This window comes from Coenobita brevimanus, chromosome 37 (assembly GCF_032717465.1).
Source record: "Coenobita brevimanus isolate Jiangsu-jjx chromosome 37, ASM3271746v2, whole genome shotgun sequence".
In the NCBI taxonomy this organism is placed as follows: domain Eukaryota; kingdom Metazoa; phylum Arthropoda; class Malacostraca; order Decapoda; family Coenobitidae; genus Coenobita; species Coenobita brevimanus.
The window spans coordinates 9,133,116-9,151,483 of record NC_136990.1 but is presented as its reverse complement, the minus strand read 5'-3'; the positions used below and the strand labels follow the sequence as shown (position 1 = coordinate 9,151,483).

At 42.7% G+C, this 18,368-nt stretch overlaps 1 protein-coding gene across 1 annotated transcript in view; it reads right to left on the bottom strand.

Annotated features, from left to right (window-relative positions):
• The window catches only part of LOC145396350 (uncharacterized), a 172,468-nt gene that overhangs the window by 17,004 nt on the left and 137,096 nt on the right, over nucleotides 1-18,368 (bottom strand). Inside the window, exon 8 of the mRNA XM_080269742.1 lies at nucleotides 16,906-17,043. Within this exon, the coding sequence (XP_080125868.1) occupies nucleotides 16,906-17,043 (138 nt within the window). The remainder of the gene's footprint in view (nucleotides 1-16,905; nucleotides 17,044-18,368) is intronic.

The window sequence follows — 18,368 nt, the reverse complement described above, 5'->3', positions numbered from 1 at the left end:
GCATCAGTGGTCCCCCTACCTGGCATAAACCCAAACTGCATCTCATCAATATTCACTCTTTCTCTAATCATACCTTCTAAAACTCTCTCCATTACCTTCATTATCTGATCTAAAAGCTTTATACCTCTATAATTCCCTCTTTCCAGGGCATCACCCTTCCCTTTATACACATTTACAATTACACTCTTCAGCCAATCATCTGGGACAACACACTCATAAATAATCCTATTTATCAGGTCAGTGACTAAACTCACCCCTATATCGCCTGAGGCCTTCAACATTTCGGCAGTCAACCCAGACACACCTGCTGCCTTCCCCACCCTCATCCTGCCTATTGCCTCACTCACAGTAGCAGTATCAATCAAAGGCCAAGGGCCAGACACTGGATCTGCTGGCTCCAAACCTTCCCTGTCCCAGTCAAACTCCTCATTCAACAACCGGTTATAATGCTCTCTCCATGCATCTTTAATATCCTCACTGTTCACCACTACCCTTCCTTCATCATTCTTCACACACTGCTCACCTATGATATCCCGATTATCCCTCTTCACCTGACCTGCCACCCTAAATATATTTTTCCTTTCCCCATGATTGAGGTTATCAAGTAATTGTCTCTGTGACTCAGACTTTGCCCTGTATACCTCTCTCCTAGCCCTACGCTTGGCAGCCAAATATTCCTCTTTGCTACCACCCTTCTTCCATTCCCGGAAAAGCCTTCTTTTCTCCTTAATTGCAGCTTCTACACCCTCATCCCACCACCAAGTTACTTTATGTCTTGGTGGTCCTCTTGTCCAGCTGCATGTTACATTAGTAACTCTCAAGAAATTGTTCTTGAGGGCTCTGTACTGTTCATTAACGCCTCTGTCTACAGCTCCCTGTTCAGCCACCACTCTCCTCAACTCGCTATAGAAGGCATCCCTTACTACTTGGTTTTTCAGCTTCCATATTTTCCTCCTAGGTACATAAGTCCTCTTTTTCATCATTTGTTCTTTAAGCACCATATCACAAATCAATAGTTTGTGCTGCTGCACACACTCCTCACTTCCTATAACTTTAACATCCCTCACTAACCTCCTATCGGCCCTCCTAACCAGAAAATAATCTATCTGACTGCTATTTCCCCCAGACTCATACGTAATTAACCTACTGTCTCTTTTCCTAAAATATGTGTTGCACACAATCATGTCCGTTGCCTCCCCAAACTCGAGTATCCTTTCCCCTTCTGCATTCCTTAGACCATATGCACATCCCCCATGCACTCCTTCATAACCTTGGGCTGCTTCACCTACATGACCATTTAAGTCCCCTCCCAAAATCACTATCTCATCATCCCGCATACCACCCACTACACGTATTAAATCATCCCAAAATCTATCTTTCTCTGATTCATCCAATCCTGCCTGTGGAGCATATGCCGATATAATCACAGCTATCTTTCTTCCCAACAGAATTTTCACAACCAATATCCTATCGCTTACTCTTAAAACATTCATAACATATTCCACCCATTTCTCCGCAACCATCACACCAACACCTCCATATCCGTCTGTCCTCCCCTGCCAAAACAACTTATAGCAACAGTCCTTCCCAACAATCTTTCTGGCTGATCCACCCCTGTACCGGACTTCCTGCAAACACGCTTCCAAGAGACTGGGTGTGCTAAGCCGACTCCGTTCTTTCTTTACCCCAGCACAACTGTTGACTCTATACAGAGGTTTTATCCGCCCCTGTGTGGAGTACAACTCTCATGTGTGGGGAGGCTCCCCACATACAGCTCTTCTCAATAGGGTGGAGTCAAAGGCTTTTTGTCTCATTAACTCTCCTCCTCTTACTGTCTCCCTCTAACCTCTGTCTCTTCACCACACTGTTGCATCTTTATCTCTTTTCTATTGCTACTTCAATGGTCATTGCTCCTCTGAACTGTCTGCATGCATTCCTCCACCTCTACGACGGGCGCGCAGCACCCGTCGAGCAGCAAACTCTCATCCCTTTTCTGTCCAACTCTCTAATGCAAGAGTTAACCGTTACTCCCAATCCTTCATTTATGCAATGGGTCAACTCTGGAACTGTCTCCCTCCATCTGTTTTTCCTGCTGCCTATGATCTCCAGTCTTTCAAACTCAGTGTGTCCACGCATCTCGAAATGAATGGATCTTGAATTTGGCTCTCTCTCGTATTTTGTTTTTCTCTTGGATGGAACTGTTATTGCGGGCTCATGGCCTTTGGTTCCTTCTTCCTCACATAAAAAAAAATATAGATATATATATATAAACTCCTGACTAACATAAGAGCAACTTTTCCTTATATGAATGAGGAGATGATGAAAAAATTGATAGTGGCCATGATTCGCCCCAGGTTAGAATATGCAGCAGTAGTGTGGTCCCCACACAAGAAGAAAGATATAAACAAGATTGAGAGAATACAAAGAACAGCAAGCAAAATGGTCCCCAGTCTGGCAGATCTGTCATACAGAGAGAGGCTGGAAAAGCTGGATTTGCCTTCCTTAGAAGAAAGGAGAAAGAGAGGCGACATGATTGCAGTGTTCAGGACCATGATGGGAGTAGATAAAATTGGCAGAGAAGATCTGTTTGTATGGGATAAGAGAGTGACAAGAGGACACGGAATGAAATTGAAGAAGCCAAGCTGCTTAAAGGATATCAAGAAATATAGTTTTCCTTATAGACGTATAGACCTGTGGAATAGCCTAGACAAAGAGATCGTCCAGTCTAAAAACTTAAACAAGTTTAAAGCTAAATTTGACATATTGAGAAACAGAGACTGGACCCCACGAGCGTAGCTCATTTCCTGTATATCACAATTAGGTAAATAAATTTAGGTAAATACACAAACACACATGTATGCACACTGGCAGCAGGTAGGCATTTTTATATTTAATTTATTTCTCTCATATATTAAAATTATTTATTTGCATACTATAACTTTGTTTTAATAGTTGTACGGAAAATTTGTGGATAACCGAAATCCCACGAAAAAAGTTCGCATGAACTAAGGGATTACTTCTGTGGATTTGTGTGCCCAGTGGTAAGGTCAGTGCCAGTGTAGGCCCCAGTGCTATGGTTGGTGCAGGTATGGGTCCCAGTGCTAAGGCTGGTGCAGGTATGGGCCGGATTCCCCTCCCCCTAACCTGTTCCTGTCTGACTCAGAGGCTGCCCACTAGTGCCTGTATGCACAGGCTGTCTCCCAGCCTCAGGGGAGACGACTTGGACCAACACAGGAAGGAATGAATGTGGGTTGTCATTTATGGTTCAGTCTTGGTTAGGTGACTCTGGGAAGTTGAGTTGAAATAACCCCCCTTTTATAATGGGTTTCAATCTCCCGATTTACGATAAAATCAGTATACGATAAGGTATGACCTGACGTAACCCCATCGTAAAATGAGTAATGACTATCTAGCATGTCATTCAAGATACCGAACACCTAATTCTTAACAAAGTCATATAACACTATGTAGCATGCCATTCAAGATACTGAACACCTAATTCTTAACAAAGTCACATAACACTATCTAGCATGCCATTCAAAATACTGAACACCTAATTCTTAACAAAGTCATATAACACTATCTAGCATGCCATTCAAAATACTGAACACCTAATTCTTAATAAAGTCACACCTCATGTCCCCTTTGCTGCCTCACAGCATGGCTTCAGAACACTGAACTCCACAAACACCTTACAAACCAACCTCCTATAACATGCATCTGATGCCATCAGCTCTGCAAGATCGGCACAACATACACTTACAATAACAGAAATTAACTTTGCTGCTATTCCCTTATACAAACTGTTCACCAAAATCTACAACAAAAACACAGAGAACAACACCAAACACTGGCTCGCCAAATACTTATCTGTCAGACAAACACGTTACATTCCAAGGTAGGTCATCACGAACACGAAACTTCCCTAACAAAGTTCCGTAGTGTTCCATTCCATCAGTTACACTTTTCATTTTATATATCCACTCACTTGACATAGTGCTGCTCTTGGGTGCCTGCCCTTTCCTTTCTTCCTTCCTTTTCTGCCTTTCTTTCCTTCATTCTTTCCTTTTCCTTCAGTCTATGGGTGACTCTACACTAAGTGACAAGCCAAATGGTTTCCTGTACACCAGGCACCTATTTACTAAACTGGGTGGTAACCATATAACCAAATTTTGCCGCCTGGTGGTTTAGTGGGTAATTTAGGCACTCCAATCGGATTGAGCCCATGCAGGTTTATATCCAAGGGGTGGTTGGGGTTCACTGCTCACATTCTGCCACTCATGGATGAGGCAAGCAGGTCACTCTCATCTTAAACGTCAGGACCAACTTGCCTAGCCCTGGGCTCCTATCTTCCTCATGAGGCAACATAGGATTGAATGATGAATGTTGAATGAAACAACATTCTCACACCTCAACCCCCACAAACGCTGCCTCATGCAGATGACATTACAATAACAGCTACATCACAGCCAGCCTGTACACTGGAACATGACTACCACACCACACTTCAGGCATGGGTTAAGGACAACAGGCTGGTGACCACTCCAGCCAGTTTCACCACCACACTCATCACCAGCAACAATCATGAGCACAGATTCACCCCTAACATCCCACTTAACAATTTAACTGTGCAAAATACAATCTCCTCTAGGATCCCTGAGTGACATATGACATTGGAGTCATCTTCAAGGACCACACAAAAACAAAAAGTGGGGAACCCCACACACAATGCACTCAGGGCATTAACAGGGACTGACTGTGGGCAACAAAAATTAAACAGTCTCCTTACTCTGCAAACAATATATCAGATCAGTAATGTCCTAAGAATAACTGGCGTGGCCACCCATCCTATCTAATGCCCACTAAGACACCTTATGTACAATACAGAACAATTTTCTAAGCATCATTACTGGCTGCACCAAAACCACTCCTACAGTTCACTTACAGCTTGAAACCACAGGCCTCCCTGTCAGAGAAGATCTTGACATGAATGGCACACATTTCTATGCAGCAGCCCGTGCTGGCATACAAACTCCATCAATATAAACAGAGCAATATAGCACAACTAAGTACAGAAAATCACTATACAAACATTATCAGATCCTCTTCAACAAAATTCCATCTCCAAACATTAAACATCATCAAATGATGAAACACCTACATCCTCTTTTCACATGCAGGACAAAACAACACCTTGATCAGAACACTATATTAGAAGTCTTCCCTACTGACATCCAACCATTAGAGGTATCCTTAAACTGAAATGATCAAGTTCATCAGGCTAGGCTAAATCAGGACATAACCCAACCCACCTGCTACCAGCTCAGGTGTAGGTTGGGTGGAATGGCAGATGACAGATTCCCCACTTGTAGAATAGGCCATCATAACATAAGACACATAATGAAACACTGATCAGCACATACCATACTAAGAAGCAGATACAACATAAACAGTGTAGGGAGCCATTGGGACAACCCCATACAGGCAGCTGCATGCCTGCTGTTGACGAGTTTACTCAGTCAGACAGACGGGTTGAGCAACAACCACCTCTGTACAGCAGGCTATACTCTTAGGAAGCATATCTGTAGTTTAGTTGGGGTCAGAGTTTTTAATATGTAAGTTGAGGTCAGGTTGGAGATTTGGTTAACACATTATGTGTATGGATTAAAGGGGCTACTATATTTGGATTCTGTATGCAAAGAAGCCTAGGTTAACTCATGAGTCACAAACATGGAGGAATGACTATAGGTTTTTGCCTTACAGTCATAATCATGAGTTTGATTTCCTTCCAATTTATTTACAATAAGCATTACAGCAATGTCTGACAATACTATACCATGCTTTGATTCAATTTTTTTTCACCAGTAACAGGATTTGGTTAAATTTTTTCATGTCGTAGCTGTGTTCAGTGATCCTTTTGTCCACTGTTTAAAATGTCCTCACCAATATGAACCTTACCACAGTCCATGCAAGAAATACTGTACACACCAGCTCTTCATTCAAATTACTCATGAGTCTTTCGTACCAAACTGCCAACAACTTCTGTTCCTACTTCGTGCTCATAGAGGCAACACTGGTGCTGATGAGGAGCCTACATGAGATGGTTCTGTGTACCCTAGTTAGAACAATGCAGCTGCTGCATCCACCCATGAGCCAAACTTCATATTTCCCTGCACCTCACTGTGCAGAAAGGCCATGGTCTGACCCTGGCAAGGTGGTGCCTGCTATAAGAGGGTGCCAGTTCCCTGCATGGTGTACGTATGCTACTGTACCTGTAGGACAGCTTCACAAAAGCAGTGTCTTACCAGTGGTCAATGGGTTTGCTTGGCTCAACAGACTAGGGTTAAACTACAACAACAACAACAGTCAGCACCTGCTCAACAATGGGGATGCATTGCCCCCAAACCCATCATCAGGTGAATTCTCATTCAGCAAGGAGGTTACAACGTGGATTCAACAAGGAGTCATAACCAGGCATCCTAAAGCTGAGGACTATTACAGGGGATATTTGTTCCTATCAGACACTGTTATTACATCTCTTCCAATACACAGCAGGGTTGTGTATTAAAACACATATTCATTAAATACTGTAATTATTCATATATCAAGGCACTGATGGGCAGCCTATACATGGTGGTGCTGTCCACCCTGGGTGGAGCAGCTGCAATGTTCACCTGGGAGCCAAACCTGCCCATAGTTCTCTGCACCTCACCATGGGAAGGACCTTGCTCTGACCCCGGTGAGGTGCTGGTTACCACAAGGGGGTACCAGGTCCCTACATGATGTATGTACTGTACTGTACCTGTACAACAGTCCCACAGTAGCAGTTGCTGACCTGTGGTTGACGGATATGCTTGGCATGAACAACCGAGGTTCATACATTAATTTTAATTCTCCTAAATACTTCCATTATCTAAGTGGATAAATGTAAAGATGCATCTCTAGTGGAGACTGAAATACAGACAACATACTATCTATCTATCTATATACCTAGGCTGTTTCCCCCAAGGAAAGGGAGGTAGTCGAGACAGGACGACACACTCCCCATTTACTCATCCATTCAAACACATTCATTCGCATCTTAGCCCCAAAGGGGAGAACGGACAGATCCTCATCGCACCACACCGCACAAGGGTCAAATGCACAGTGCAATCAGTGACATCCGCAGCAGGGCCCGACAGCAGAACTGGTTTACCCCTGCCACATCATAACAGACCCATCCCCTTACCCGCACCTGACCTGACTAGCTGATCAATATATAATTATGCCAGAAATGAAGAGATATTATGCTAAAGTCTCAATCAGTGCTAATACAGAATTCAATATTGGAATAAATGCTCAATAATCTGACATGCAAGAGCCTTTGAAAGCAGGGTTGGCATTGATTAAACCAAACTGGGTAAAGTTGAAAGTTGGAATACAAATGTGGGCGATTGTGTGTGTGTATGCGCCAACACAAGATCGTGCTAGCAGAGTGAGAGAAGAGTTCTGGACAAATGTGGAAGTGTGCATGGAAAAGTTTGGAAGGAATGAGAGAGTGTTTTTGATCGGTGATATGAATGGTAAAGTAGGGAATATGAAGGTGGATGGAATAGTTGGTGAGTGGGGTGTGCCTGCTGCGATAGATGAGAATGGCAGTGTGTTAGTGGACATTTGTGCTGGGAGGGGGTTGGTGATAGCCAATACCTTCTTCAGGCATAAAATGATCCACAGGTATACATGGCGAGTGATGAGAAGGGTGGGTGGTGAACTGAATGAAAGGAAGGCAATGATTGATTATGTGTGTGTGGATGAAAGGATGCGACGATGTGTAATGGATGCAAGAGCTTATAGAGGTTGGGGGAGTCGACTTTCTGACCATTACTTGGTGGTGGCCAGAATTAGGATACAAGTAAGATGGAGGAATAGAAGAAGGGAAAGACGAGAGGAAGGAGTAGTTGCAAGGAGAGTGGAAAGGTTACATGAGGATGAGAAAAAGGCAGAGTATAAGAGAGAAGTGGAGGAACGATTGGGCAAATACGAACTGGAGCAGATAGGCGACGTGGAAGGTGTGTGCAGGATATTTACAGAACAAATATGTGCAGCATGTGATGTGGTGTGTGGGAGGAAGAGAAGACGGAGAGGGGTGCAAGGAACAGCATGGTGGACTGAAGAGGCAAGACAGGCTGTGGCACAAAAGAAGAAAGCATACAATGAATGGATGAGAAATAGGGGCATGGAAGAAGTTGAGAGGCGGAAGAGAGAGTTATACGTAGAAAGGAAGAGATAGGTGAAAAGATTAGTAAGAGAGAGTAAGAAGAGAGTGGATGAGGAATTTGGAAGGAATCTGAGTGTAAAGTGGAGGGACTGTAAGAAAATGTTCTGGAAAAAGGTGAAGAGAGTAAGACAGGGTGGAAGTGAGGTTAGCAGGGGAGTGAAAGATAAAAATGGTAGATTACTAGTGGAGAAGGGAGAAAAAGTGAGCAGATGGAGAGAACACTTTAAGGAATTGTTGAACATACAGGATGGAAGTAATACGAGCATAAGTGGCTGGGGAATGGCTGGGAGAAGGAGGGAGGTGAGAAGACAGGAAGAAATCAGGAGGATAGAAGTTGTGGAAGCAATGAAGAAAGTTAAATCGGGGAAAGCCCCAGGAATTGATGGAGTGTGGGGTGAAATGCTGAAGCATGGGGGAGAGATAGTAGTAGAATGGATGTGGAAGATGTGCAGATTGGCCTGGGAGGAAGGTAGAGTCCTGGAGGATTGGAAGTCAGGTATAATTATTCCCTTGTACAAAGGAAAAGGGGAAAAAGAAGTGTGTGGTAATCATAGGGGCATTTGTCTTCTTATTATAATAGGAAAAGTGTATGGTAGGATACTTATTGACAGAGTTAGAGAAAGAACAGAGGAATTAGTTGGAGAAGAACAGGGAGGCTTTAGGAAGGGAAGAGGTTGTGTAGATCAGATATTCATTCTTAGATCATTAGTGGAAAAGTTTCTAGAGAAGGGAAAGAAGTTGTATGCGGCTTTCATGGATTTGGAGGAAGCATATGACAGGGTGGATAGACAAGGATTGTGGAAAGTATTAAGAATATATGGAGTAGATGGAAAATTGTTGAATGCTGTGAAGAGTATGTTTGATGGTGCTAAGGCTGCAGTGCGTGTGGATGGTGAACTAAGTGAATTTCTCTCTTTGGAGGTTGGGTTGAAACAGGGATGTGTCATGTCTCCATGGTTGTTCAATCTGTACATGGATGGGGTAATAAAAGAGGTACAAGGTAGGGTAGCGGATGTTGGAGTGGCCCTGGTGAGAGAGGATAGTGTTTGGAAACTCCCTGTACTGTTGTTTGCAGATGATACTGTGTTGTTGAGAGAAGATGTAGGGGAGCTGCATGGCTTGGTGGAAGAGTTTGGGAGAGTGTGTAAGAAACAGAATCTAAAGGTGAATGTAGGGAAGAGTAAAGTGATGGTCTTTGAGAGAGGTGAAGTCAGTGAATGTACAGTGAGGTTGGATGGTGAGGAATTGGAAAATGAGAGTACGTTTAAGTACTTGGGTAGTGTGATGAGTAAGGATAGAGGTTTGGAGGGTGAAGTGCTTGAAAGGGTACAGCAGGGAAGAAAGGTTGCTGGTTCTTTGAAAGCAGTGATAAGAAACAGGGAAGTGAGTATGGAAGTGAAAAAGTTACTACATGACAGTATTGTGATACCAACTCTAATGTATGAAAGTGAAGCTTGGACGTTGTTGGAAGGACACAAGTCAAGAGTGAGAGCAGTGGTAATGAGTTATTTAAGAGGAGCCTGTGGAGTCACATGGAGAGACAGGCTGACGAATGAGGATATAAAGGAGCGTTGTGGTGTGGGTGTGGATGTGGATGTGATAGGAAGCATTATGAGGAACACACCGAGGTGGTTTGGCCATGTGGAGAGGATGGAGGGTGAAAGACTGACGAAGAGAATGTATGTGAGTGAGGTGGAGGGGGGAAGAGGGAGGGGGAGGCCGAGGATGAGATGGAGGGAGGGGGAGGCCGTGGATGAGATGGAGGGATGGGGTGGAGAGGTATATGAGAGAGGGGGTATGAATTGGGAGCAGGGCAGTGAAATGGCGGGGGACAGGGCGACGTGGAGGCGATTTGTTTGTGGCCACCCCAAACGGGATTGAGGCGTCTGGCAATAGATAGATAGATAGATAGATAGATTTAATCATGTGATTAAATCATTGATTTTTTTTTTATCTGTAAGGTAACAAAAACAAAATATGAAGGTTTTTAAAAGTTTTGTAAAATTTGTGTTGGCATTCATTGATTCACATACTCAAGCATTGCATTAGCAGATTTTGGAGAATGGTGGCATTACAAATTGCTACATTGTATGACAGAAAAAATATTTTTACATTTGTGTAACTAAGTACAGTAATCCTTCCACTATCTGATGTAATAGAGCCAAAGGCATGTCCGGAAAGTGGTCTCGTCCGGAAAGTGGGCCCCTGGCTCCTGGTCTGGTACTTAAGGACCCTAACCCAGCCTAACTTTGAAAGTCACCTGAATAACTCCCTACCGGACATGCATAGCACCTATTTAAGACCCTGTTCACACAATAATGGACATAAAGCATGAAATAAATGAAAAGGAACCAAAGAATGAGGAATCAGAAGTGACTGTACCTCAGTCAGGGTACTTACAGCACGTTTGTGGCCACCTTTTGTAAGGTTTTGGCAGTGGTGAAAATGCTCTTGAACCATGTACAGTAATCCAGTGTTGTGCTGCACTTACAGTAATTCTCTGCACTGAGTTATAACTGTTTAACACTGCACATTGTTAATTGCATCAGGCCAGTTTCAACCGCCAGTTTCAACCGCCAGGTTTGCACTCCACGGTTAATCCTTTGCACTCTAAATTCTAATTTCTTAACACTGCACAATACTGTAAATTCCCGTGTGGTGTAGTGGCGAGGTATTGTAGTTTATTCACTGTTTATTCACAAAAAAATGAGCATGTGTGGCTTCCATTACGATAAACAACCACTCACGATCGAAGTTAGGCAATAACTGTTTGGGTGCTGGTGAGAGGGAAACAGAGATGCCAGATCGCAACGACTACATTACCAAACTCCTCAATTTTCATTACCAAATTTAACTCTTCATTACCAAATTCGTAAAGCTAGCATTTATTCTTCACTAATTATATATACAAGTGGAAATACATGTAATCACTCTTCTTATAATTAACAGCATGTTGATTTTTTTCACGCTATGTATGTTAGCAGATTAATGAGAGAGAGCAAACAATCCACCATCTCCATCCTGTGTATTCTCATACATGTGAAAAATCCGTTTGGTAATGCATTACTCTGATTCATTACCAAACGAATATTTCATGACCAAATTGGCCAACATTTTTGGTAATGAAAAATACCAAATGGCAACCCTGACAGGGGAGGGGGGAGGGGGGAGGAAGGATGGGGGGAGGGTCCGTGGTGTAAGCAGCTGTTTGGCGCCACGCAGCAATTTCAAATTACGGGTGGGAAAAAATTAGGATTTGGGGGGATTTTTTTCTTTTTTTGGCCATTTTGGGGTTCCGAAGGTCCAGGCCCACAATGTCCAGTAAGTGAGGATGTCCGGAGTGTGGGCGTCCGGAAAGTACAGGGATTACGGTATTGAAATTATTTGTACACCTGAAATAATGAACCAGAAATCAAAACCAAAGCCATAAGACTAGGTAGGCTATGCTTGGTCACTTAAGGCCATGTCATAATAATATCAGCTTAAGATTTTTCTGTGTGGTAATATAATCAGCTTTGGAATATGCTGTCTTGATCACCACTGGCAACTCAGCCTTAACCAATATTGTACAGACAGGACTTGAACAGGTATGTATCTGGATTCTTGGCAGTAGCTTTCAGCCAGAACCATCAGGGGATAGACAGGACATGAAGTTAACAGTATTCAGTATACTGCTTTTGAAATATTAGCTATATAATAAACAGAAAAATCAAATATATAAAAAAAAAATCAAATAAATTGAATGAATAAAGAAATCACTGACTTTTTTATTTCTTTTATTAAAAAATAAAAACAATCACCAACCCTGTCTGAAAGTAGCATTCTGAGGCAAATATTAGGAGTTGTTCAATTTAAGGAAGTAACTCCTTTCTCCATTCCTTCCTTCCTCTTCTGTCTTTCTTTACTTCATTCTTTCCTCGTCCTTCTGCCTACAGGTGACTTTACACTCCCTCTTTTTTCTTTCTTTCCTTCATTCTTTCCTCTTCCTTCTGCCTGTGGGTGACTCTACACTGAGTGACAAGCCTAATGGTTTCCTGTACACCAGGAAACCATTTACTACACTGGGTGGTAACATGTAACCAAATTAGGCACCTGGTGGTTTAGTGGGTAATTACAGTGCCCCAGTTGGATTGAGCTGGTGAAGGTTTATATCCAAGGGATGGTTGGGGTTGATAGCTCAAGAAATGCCACTCAGGGATGAGTGAGGCTGGTCACTCTCATCTTACATGTCAGGACCAAATTGCCTAGCCCTGGGCTTCTACGCTCCTCATGAGGCAACATAGGGTTGGATGATGGATGGATGGACTATAAAAATCATATTTTAACCTCCATAGGTGACTTAAAATATTTGCTAAATCTATCTATTTATCTATAGCCCGAAGCCCTAAACCCGCAAAGGGTGGCCACAGACAAAACGCCTCCAAGTTGCTTGTCACCCACCATTTGACTGCCCTCCCCCCAGCTCACTCCCCCTCCCTCATATACTGTACCTCTCAACTCCATCCCTCCACCTCATCCTTGGTCTTCTCTCCCTCTCCCTCCCTCCACGTCACCTACATACACCTTCTTAGTCAGTCTTTCATTCTCCATTCTCCCCACATGTCGAAACCATCTCAGTGTATTTCTCCTAATTTTCTCAACCACATCCACATCCACCCCACGATGTTCCTTCACTACTTCATTCATCAACCTGTCCCTCCATATTCACTCCACATGCTCCTCTCAAGTAACTCATTCCACTGCTCTCACTCTTGACTTGTTCCCCCTAAGCAAGGTCCGTGCCTCGCTTCCATACGTCAGGGTAGGGATCACAATACTATCATGCAGTGACTTCTTAACTTCCATACTGCTGAATCAATATCAATAATGTATGGCTAATATTTGTGACTGTGGTACAGACTCCATGGTAATAACTGAATTAGAATATACAATTGTCAGTGACAAAAGCATCTGATGAGTGCTAGAAGAAACTAAAATCCATTGGGTGGCAGCGTAAATATGGCAACAGCCATGTAGGTGTCCCTCACGACATTGCTACTTTGGTGATTCTGTATGGTTGCCACCTAGGTCATGCTAAGCTACAACATACTGTACTGTGGGTGTAAAACTGCACTTTCTCTTCAACATACTGCTGTCTTTATGTAACTGTTGCTGTATCATTTGATACACACGCTGCAATGAAATGAATATATTCTATCTCAAAGATTATCTGACAAGTCAAACATTCTGACAGGCTGGGCCAGTGGGTAATGTTGTGCACTTCCTTGGAATTTTTTTTTTTTATTTATTTTTTTTAAAAATATCTTTCCCACTGTGGAAGTTGCAAGGCTTAGAACTCTGGCTATACGGCTGAGTTTTTCTCCACAACTGATCATTTTTATGTCCATGGTCTTGGCCTAATAGACTATTTTTGTACCTCCACTGCTAGTACCTGCCAGTTGTTTCCTAGACATCTTGACCAAGGATGAGGCACATAAAAGTCTTGATTAGGGATAATATACAATGGAAAAATCACTGACAATCATGTAACATGGCACAGCGGCCACAATGGATGGGCAGCAAAGGCCTGAAATGCGTGTTTGGCATACAAATTTTTAATAATCTCATCTTTTTTCTTCTAAGGTAGAGTTAAAGCATATACATCAACTAAAAAAAAAATGTGTACAGTTAACCCCTACACGCTGGTTGACATGTATAGCCATCACAATTTTGGGCGCGAAGCAGCGCTGGTTGACATGTATAGCCATCACAATTTTGGGCGCGAAGCAGCGCTGGTTGACGTGTATAGCCATCACAATTTTGGGGGCGAAGCAGCGCTGGTTGACGTGTATAGCCATCACAATTTTGGGCGCGAAGCAGCGCTGGTTGACGTGTATAGCCATCACAATTTTGGGCGCGAAGCAGCGCTGGTTGACGTGTATAGCCATCACAGTTTTGGGCGCGAAGCAGCGCTGGTTGACGTGTATAGCCGCAAGCGTCTTCCCTGCATCCTTTGAACTTTAACTTATCCTTACTCAATGACATGACCACCTGGTGACATGAGGATACTTTCACTTGAAAGAGGAAGAGTTGTGAGTCTCATGTATCTTTAAGTTTTTCTCTACAGTAGCTGTTATAGTTTGGCAGATATCAGGGTTTGAAGTAAAGGAATTTTTTCCAAAATCACAAAAAATCCCGTGGGGAGGAACATGCAACATTGGAACACCCCCGGCGTGTAGGGATCAAAGTGAACTATAGTTATGTGAATTACTGTTAAGCAATGTGTACTGAAAAGTAACTGTATTGTCAGCAAGTGCAGTATTAGATAACACAGTCCTCTCCCTTACCATAACTCTCATGACTTTCTGGTGGTGAGTACATGAAGGTTTCTACTTGTCTCTGAGGATAAAGTAGGGATGGTATCTCAAGTTGGCATATGAATGACTGAAGATATAGCTGAATTCACTTTGCAAGCTCTTTGAACAAATACTCAGAGCCAGAAGGTTAATCATCATCATCAAATCCTGTGTTGGCGATGAGGAGCAGAGCAGCCCGGGGCTAGCAAGTTGGTCCTGACATTTAAGATGAGAGTGACCAGCCTCACTCATCCCTGAGTGCCAATATGTGAGTAGAATGCCTTGCTTAGTTCTCATATCAGTAAAAATGCACAAAGCTGTTTTTGTTAACCGATTTTCTAGATCACTGGCTAACAAAGGCAGAACAGCTGCTTCACCACACAAAATCAATTTCTGGTATTACTCTCTTCACTTCCATGATACAAATATCAAGCACTGCCTGAAGTCTCCTTTAAACATTCACAGCCCTTAGGGAGGCATACCAAATTTTTGGACTTCTCTTGATGAATTCATGACTTTTTCTCGACACACAAACAACATCAATGTGATGGCATCTTGCAAACTGATGCCTTGAAAACAATAACAGCAGAAGGAATCATTTGAACAAAAACTACAAAGAATTAAGTGATTCAATGCTGGGCTTCCCAACTGAACAATCACAAATGGAAACATTCAAAAGCTCAAAAGAGCACTTCAAGAATTACAACCAGAATGTACAAACACCACAAATATGCGAAGTCTGTTCTGAAAGTACCTGACCTTGGGCTCTAAAAAAATAAATAGTCAACCTATTGAGTTAGGACACTAACCTCCCTCAAAGTAAGCCCCTTCTGACTTGACACACATAGCCCAGCATCTTTCCACTGCCTGAAACATTTTTCAAAGTCAGTTTTTGGTATCTCCAGCAGGTCCTTCATCGCATTCGCCATGATCTCTTCTCTCAGATGAACATTGCTCAAGACATGCTGAAGCAAGCCAATTGTGATCCAGACTTTCTGAAGACTGTTATCAGCGAAGATGAGACTTGGGTGTATGGGTATGACCCAGAAACCAAAGCACAGACTTCCCATTGGAAGCATGCAGGGTTGCCTCGGCCAAAACAAAGCATGACAGGTCCACAGCGAGGTGAAATGCACTCTCATGTTGACAGTTTTTTTCTACTACCATGGTGTTGTGCATCACGAATACACACCAGAAAGTTAGACTGTCAATGTTATCCATCTTCTAAGATGTAGTTCAGCGGAAGGAACCAGACTTTTGGAAAGCGGCAAGTTGGAAGCTGCACCATGACAATGCCCATGTCCATTCTTCTCAACTGATTCAGGAATATTTGACCAAGCACAACATCCCACAGGTCTGGCAGGCTTCCCTACTCACCAGACATGGCTCAGTGCAACTTTTGTTTATTCCCTAAGCTCAAAACTATGCCAAAGGGTTCCTGATTTAAGACAAGAAAAGAGAACATGAGAAATGCGATGAAGCACCAGCAGGAGATACCGAAAACCAACTTTGAAAAATGTATCAGGTAGTGGAAAGAACGCTGGGCTACGTGTGTCAAGTCAGAAGGGGCCTACTTTGAGGGGGATTAGTGTCCTAGCTCAACAGGTTAGCTATTTATATTTTAAGTGCCTAAGGTCGGATAATTTCTGAAAAGACCTTGTAGATCACTTGTAGAAAGAAGTAAAAATATTTTTAAGCATGGATCACAAGAACACAATTAATTGCTTTAGCACAGTATTCCTCTCATCCATTAACTTTATGTTGCAACACCCCTAGCTAAAAAATAATAACAATAATAATAATCATAATAATAAAAAAAATAATACAAGTAAACTTCACACAATACCGGTACCTTGACAAGATCACTCCTCCTCCTTCACCCAACAGAACACTCCACACACATACAGCTGACATAAATATAAAACCACCACAGCCATCCACAAAACTCCAGCCAACCAGAATCCTCCATGAACCCCCACCAGACACTCATCCCTCAGAATCTACCCTTCCCTGAGATATACAAGTGCACCTACCCAGACTTCACTGGGCTATTACCTTTCACTACTAGAGCACCAACACAAAATACAACCAACAAACAAATCCATAATGGCTCTCACTATAGTGCAACGCCCACATCATAACACATGTATTAACCTCGTGCACCTCCCTATCGCAGTCCAAAAAAACCCTTACATCCTCAATAAAAGATCTCTGAGAGCAACCCAATGAAATGGCAAGTTACTGCAGTCCACAGGTTCAAGTCCAGAAGAGCCTGGGGCCTCAACAACAACATAAACAGGTATGGGTACAAACCTTGGTAACCTTAGTGTTGGTGTTGTGGATCAACTGATGAGGCTGAGTGAAGAGCAGCTCATCATTAAGTACCACTAGGTTGATGGAGTTCATGCCAGGGGAGTGGTCTGGTTGCTGTGCTGATGCATGGCCTTCCTCCTGGAAGAGTAACAAGTGGTCATCAGTACAACATAGCAGTCCTAACAACAGCTGTATGAGGTGGGTCAAAAACTACTGAAACTCTTGCTGCACTTACCAATCTGCAAATATCACATAAAAAATAAGCTAGTCCCCTTCAATGTACTCTCCCTCTGAGCCAGTGTATTTATTCCAGGGTATTTTCCACAGTGTGCAGCACCTCCTAAAGCTCTCCTTAGTTACTGAATAAAGCTTTTCTGTCATATTTCTTTGCATCTCTTCCACATCTTTATAACTTTCTTCTTTATGGTGCAATCTTAATTTACAAAAAAGAAAAGTCACATATAGCAAAGTCTGAAGAGTATGGGTGTGCTGCACTTGTGCAATCCCATGTTTGGCCGAACACTTCTGGACAAGCTGAGTATAGTGTGCTGGTGAAGCTGCCACTGACTTGAAGACCACACTGCTGGACATTTATGGTGAACTGCATCACTGAGACATGTAAAACTTGCAAGTAGTATTCCTTGTTCACAGTTTGATCCTCTGGAGCACTCATAAAGAACAACACCATCTTCGTCCAAGAATGTCAGCAACATGATAGTACTGCTCTGAACTTGACGAGCTTTCTTGGATGTTAATGATGGGGACTTCTACACTGATGACTAAGCCTTTGTTTCAGGATCACAGTCATAGACCAACAATTCATCACTTGGAATTACAGATCTGCAGAAGTCTGCATCAGATTCTAAATGCTGAAGCAGATCAGTGGATGAGGTCTTCCAGTGCTCCTGCTCAGGCATGCAGTCATGGCACAAACTTTCACTGGAACCCGCCTCATACCTAAACCTTCAGTTAAAATGGCTAAACATAACCCAAATGAAATTTCAACTTCATCAAAGCATCTTTTCACCTGTTTTGCCATTTCTGCTTGTGGATGCCCTTGCCCTCTTTGAACCTTTGCTTGTGGAAGAACTTGCCCTCTTTGAATGTTTGCTTATGGATGCCCTTGCCCTCTTAGAACATTCTCCACTCTCCACCTATGTTATCCCTTCCTTGATGTGGTGATTTCAATGAAAAACTCATGCATGGCTCTTTGTATCTTCTCCATAAACTTTTTCAGCATTTTGTTTGTTTCAGAACTTGTTTTATCCAATTATTAGCAAAACTTAATGCACACTCACTGCTCAGTTATTTCTGCCATCCCAAATGCTACACACTGCAAAAAACACTATAACTAACAAGATGGCTCACACACACATCTGAAGACAGAAGGTAGGAAAATGACGACATCATACAGTCACGGACATGTCATGACATCCTTAGGCTGCATAACATGACTTTTACGA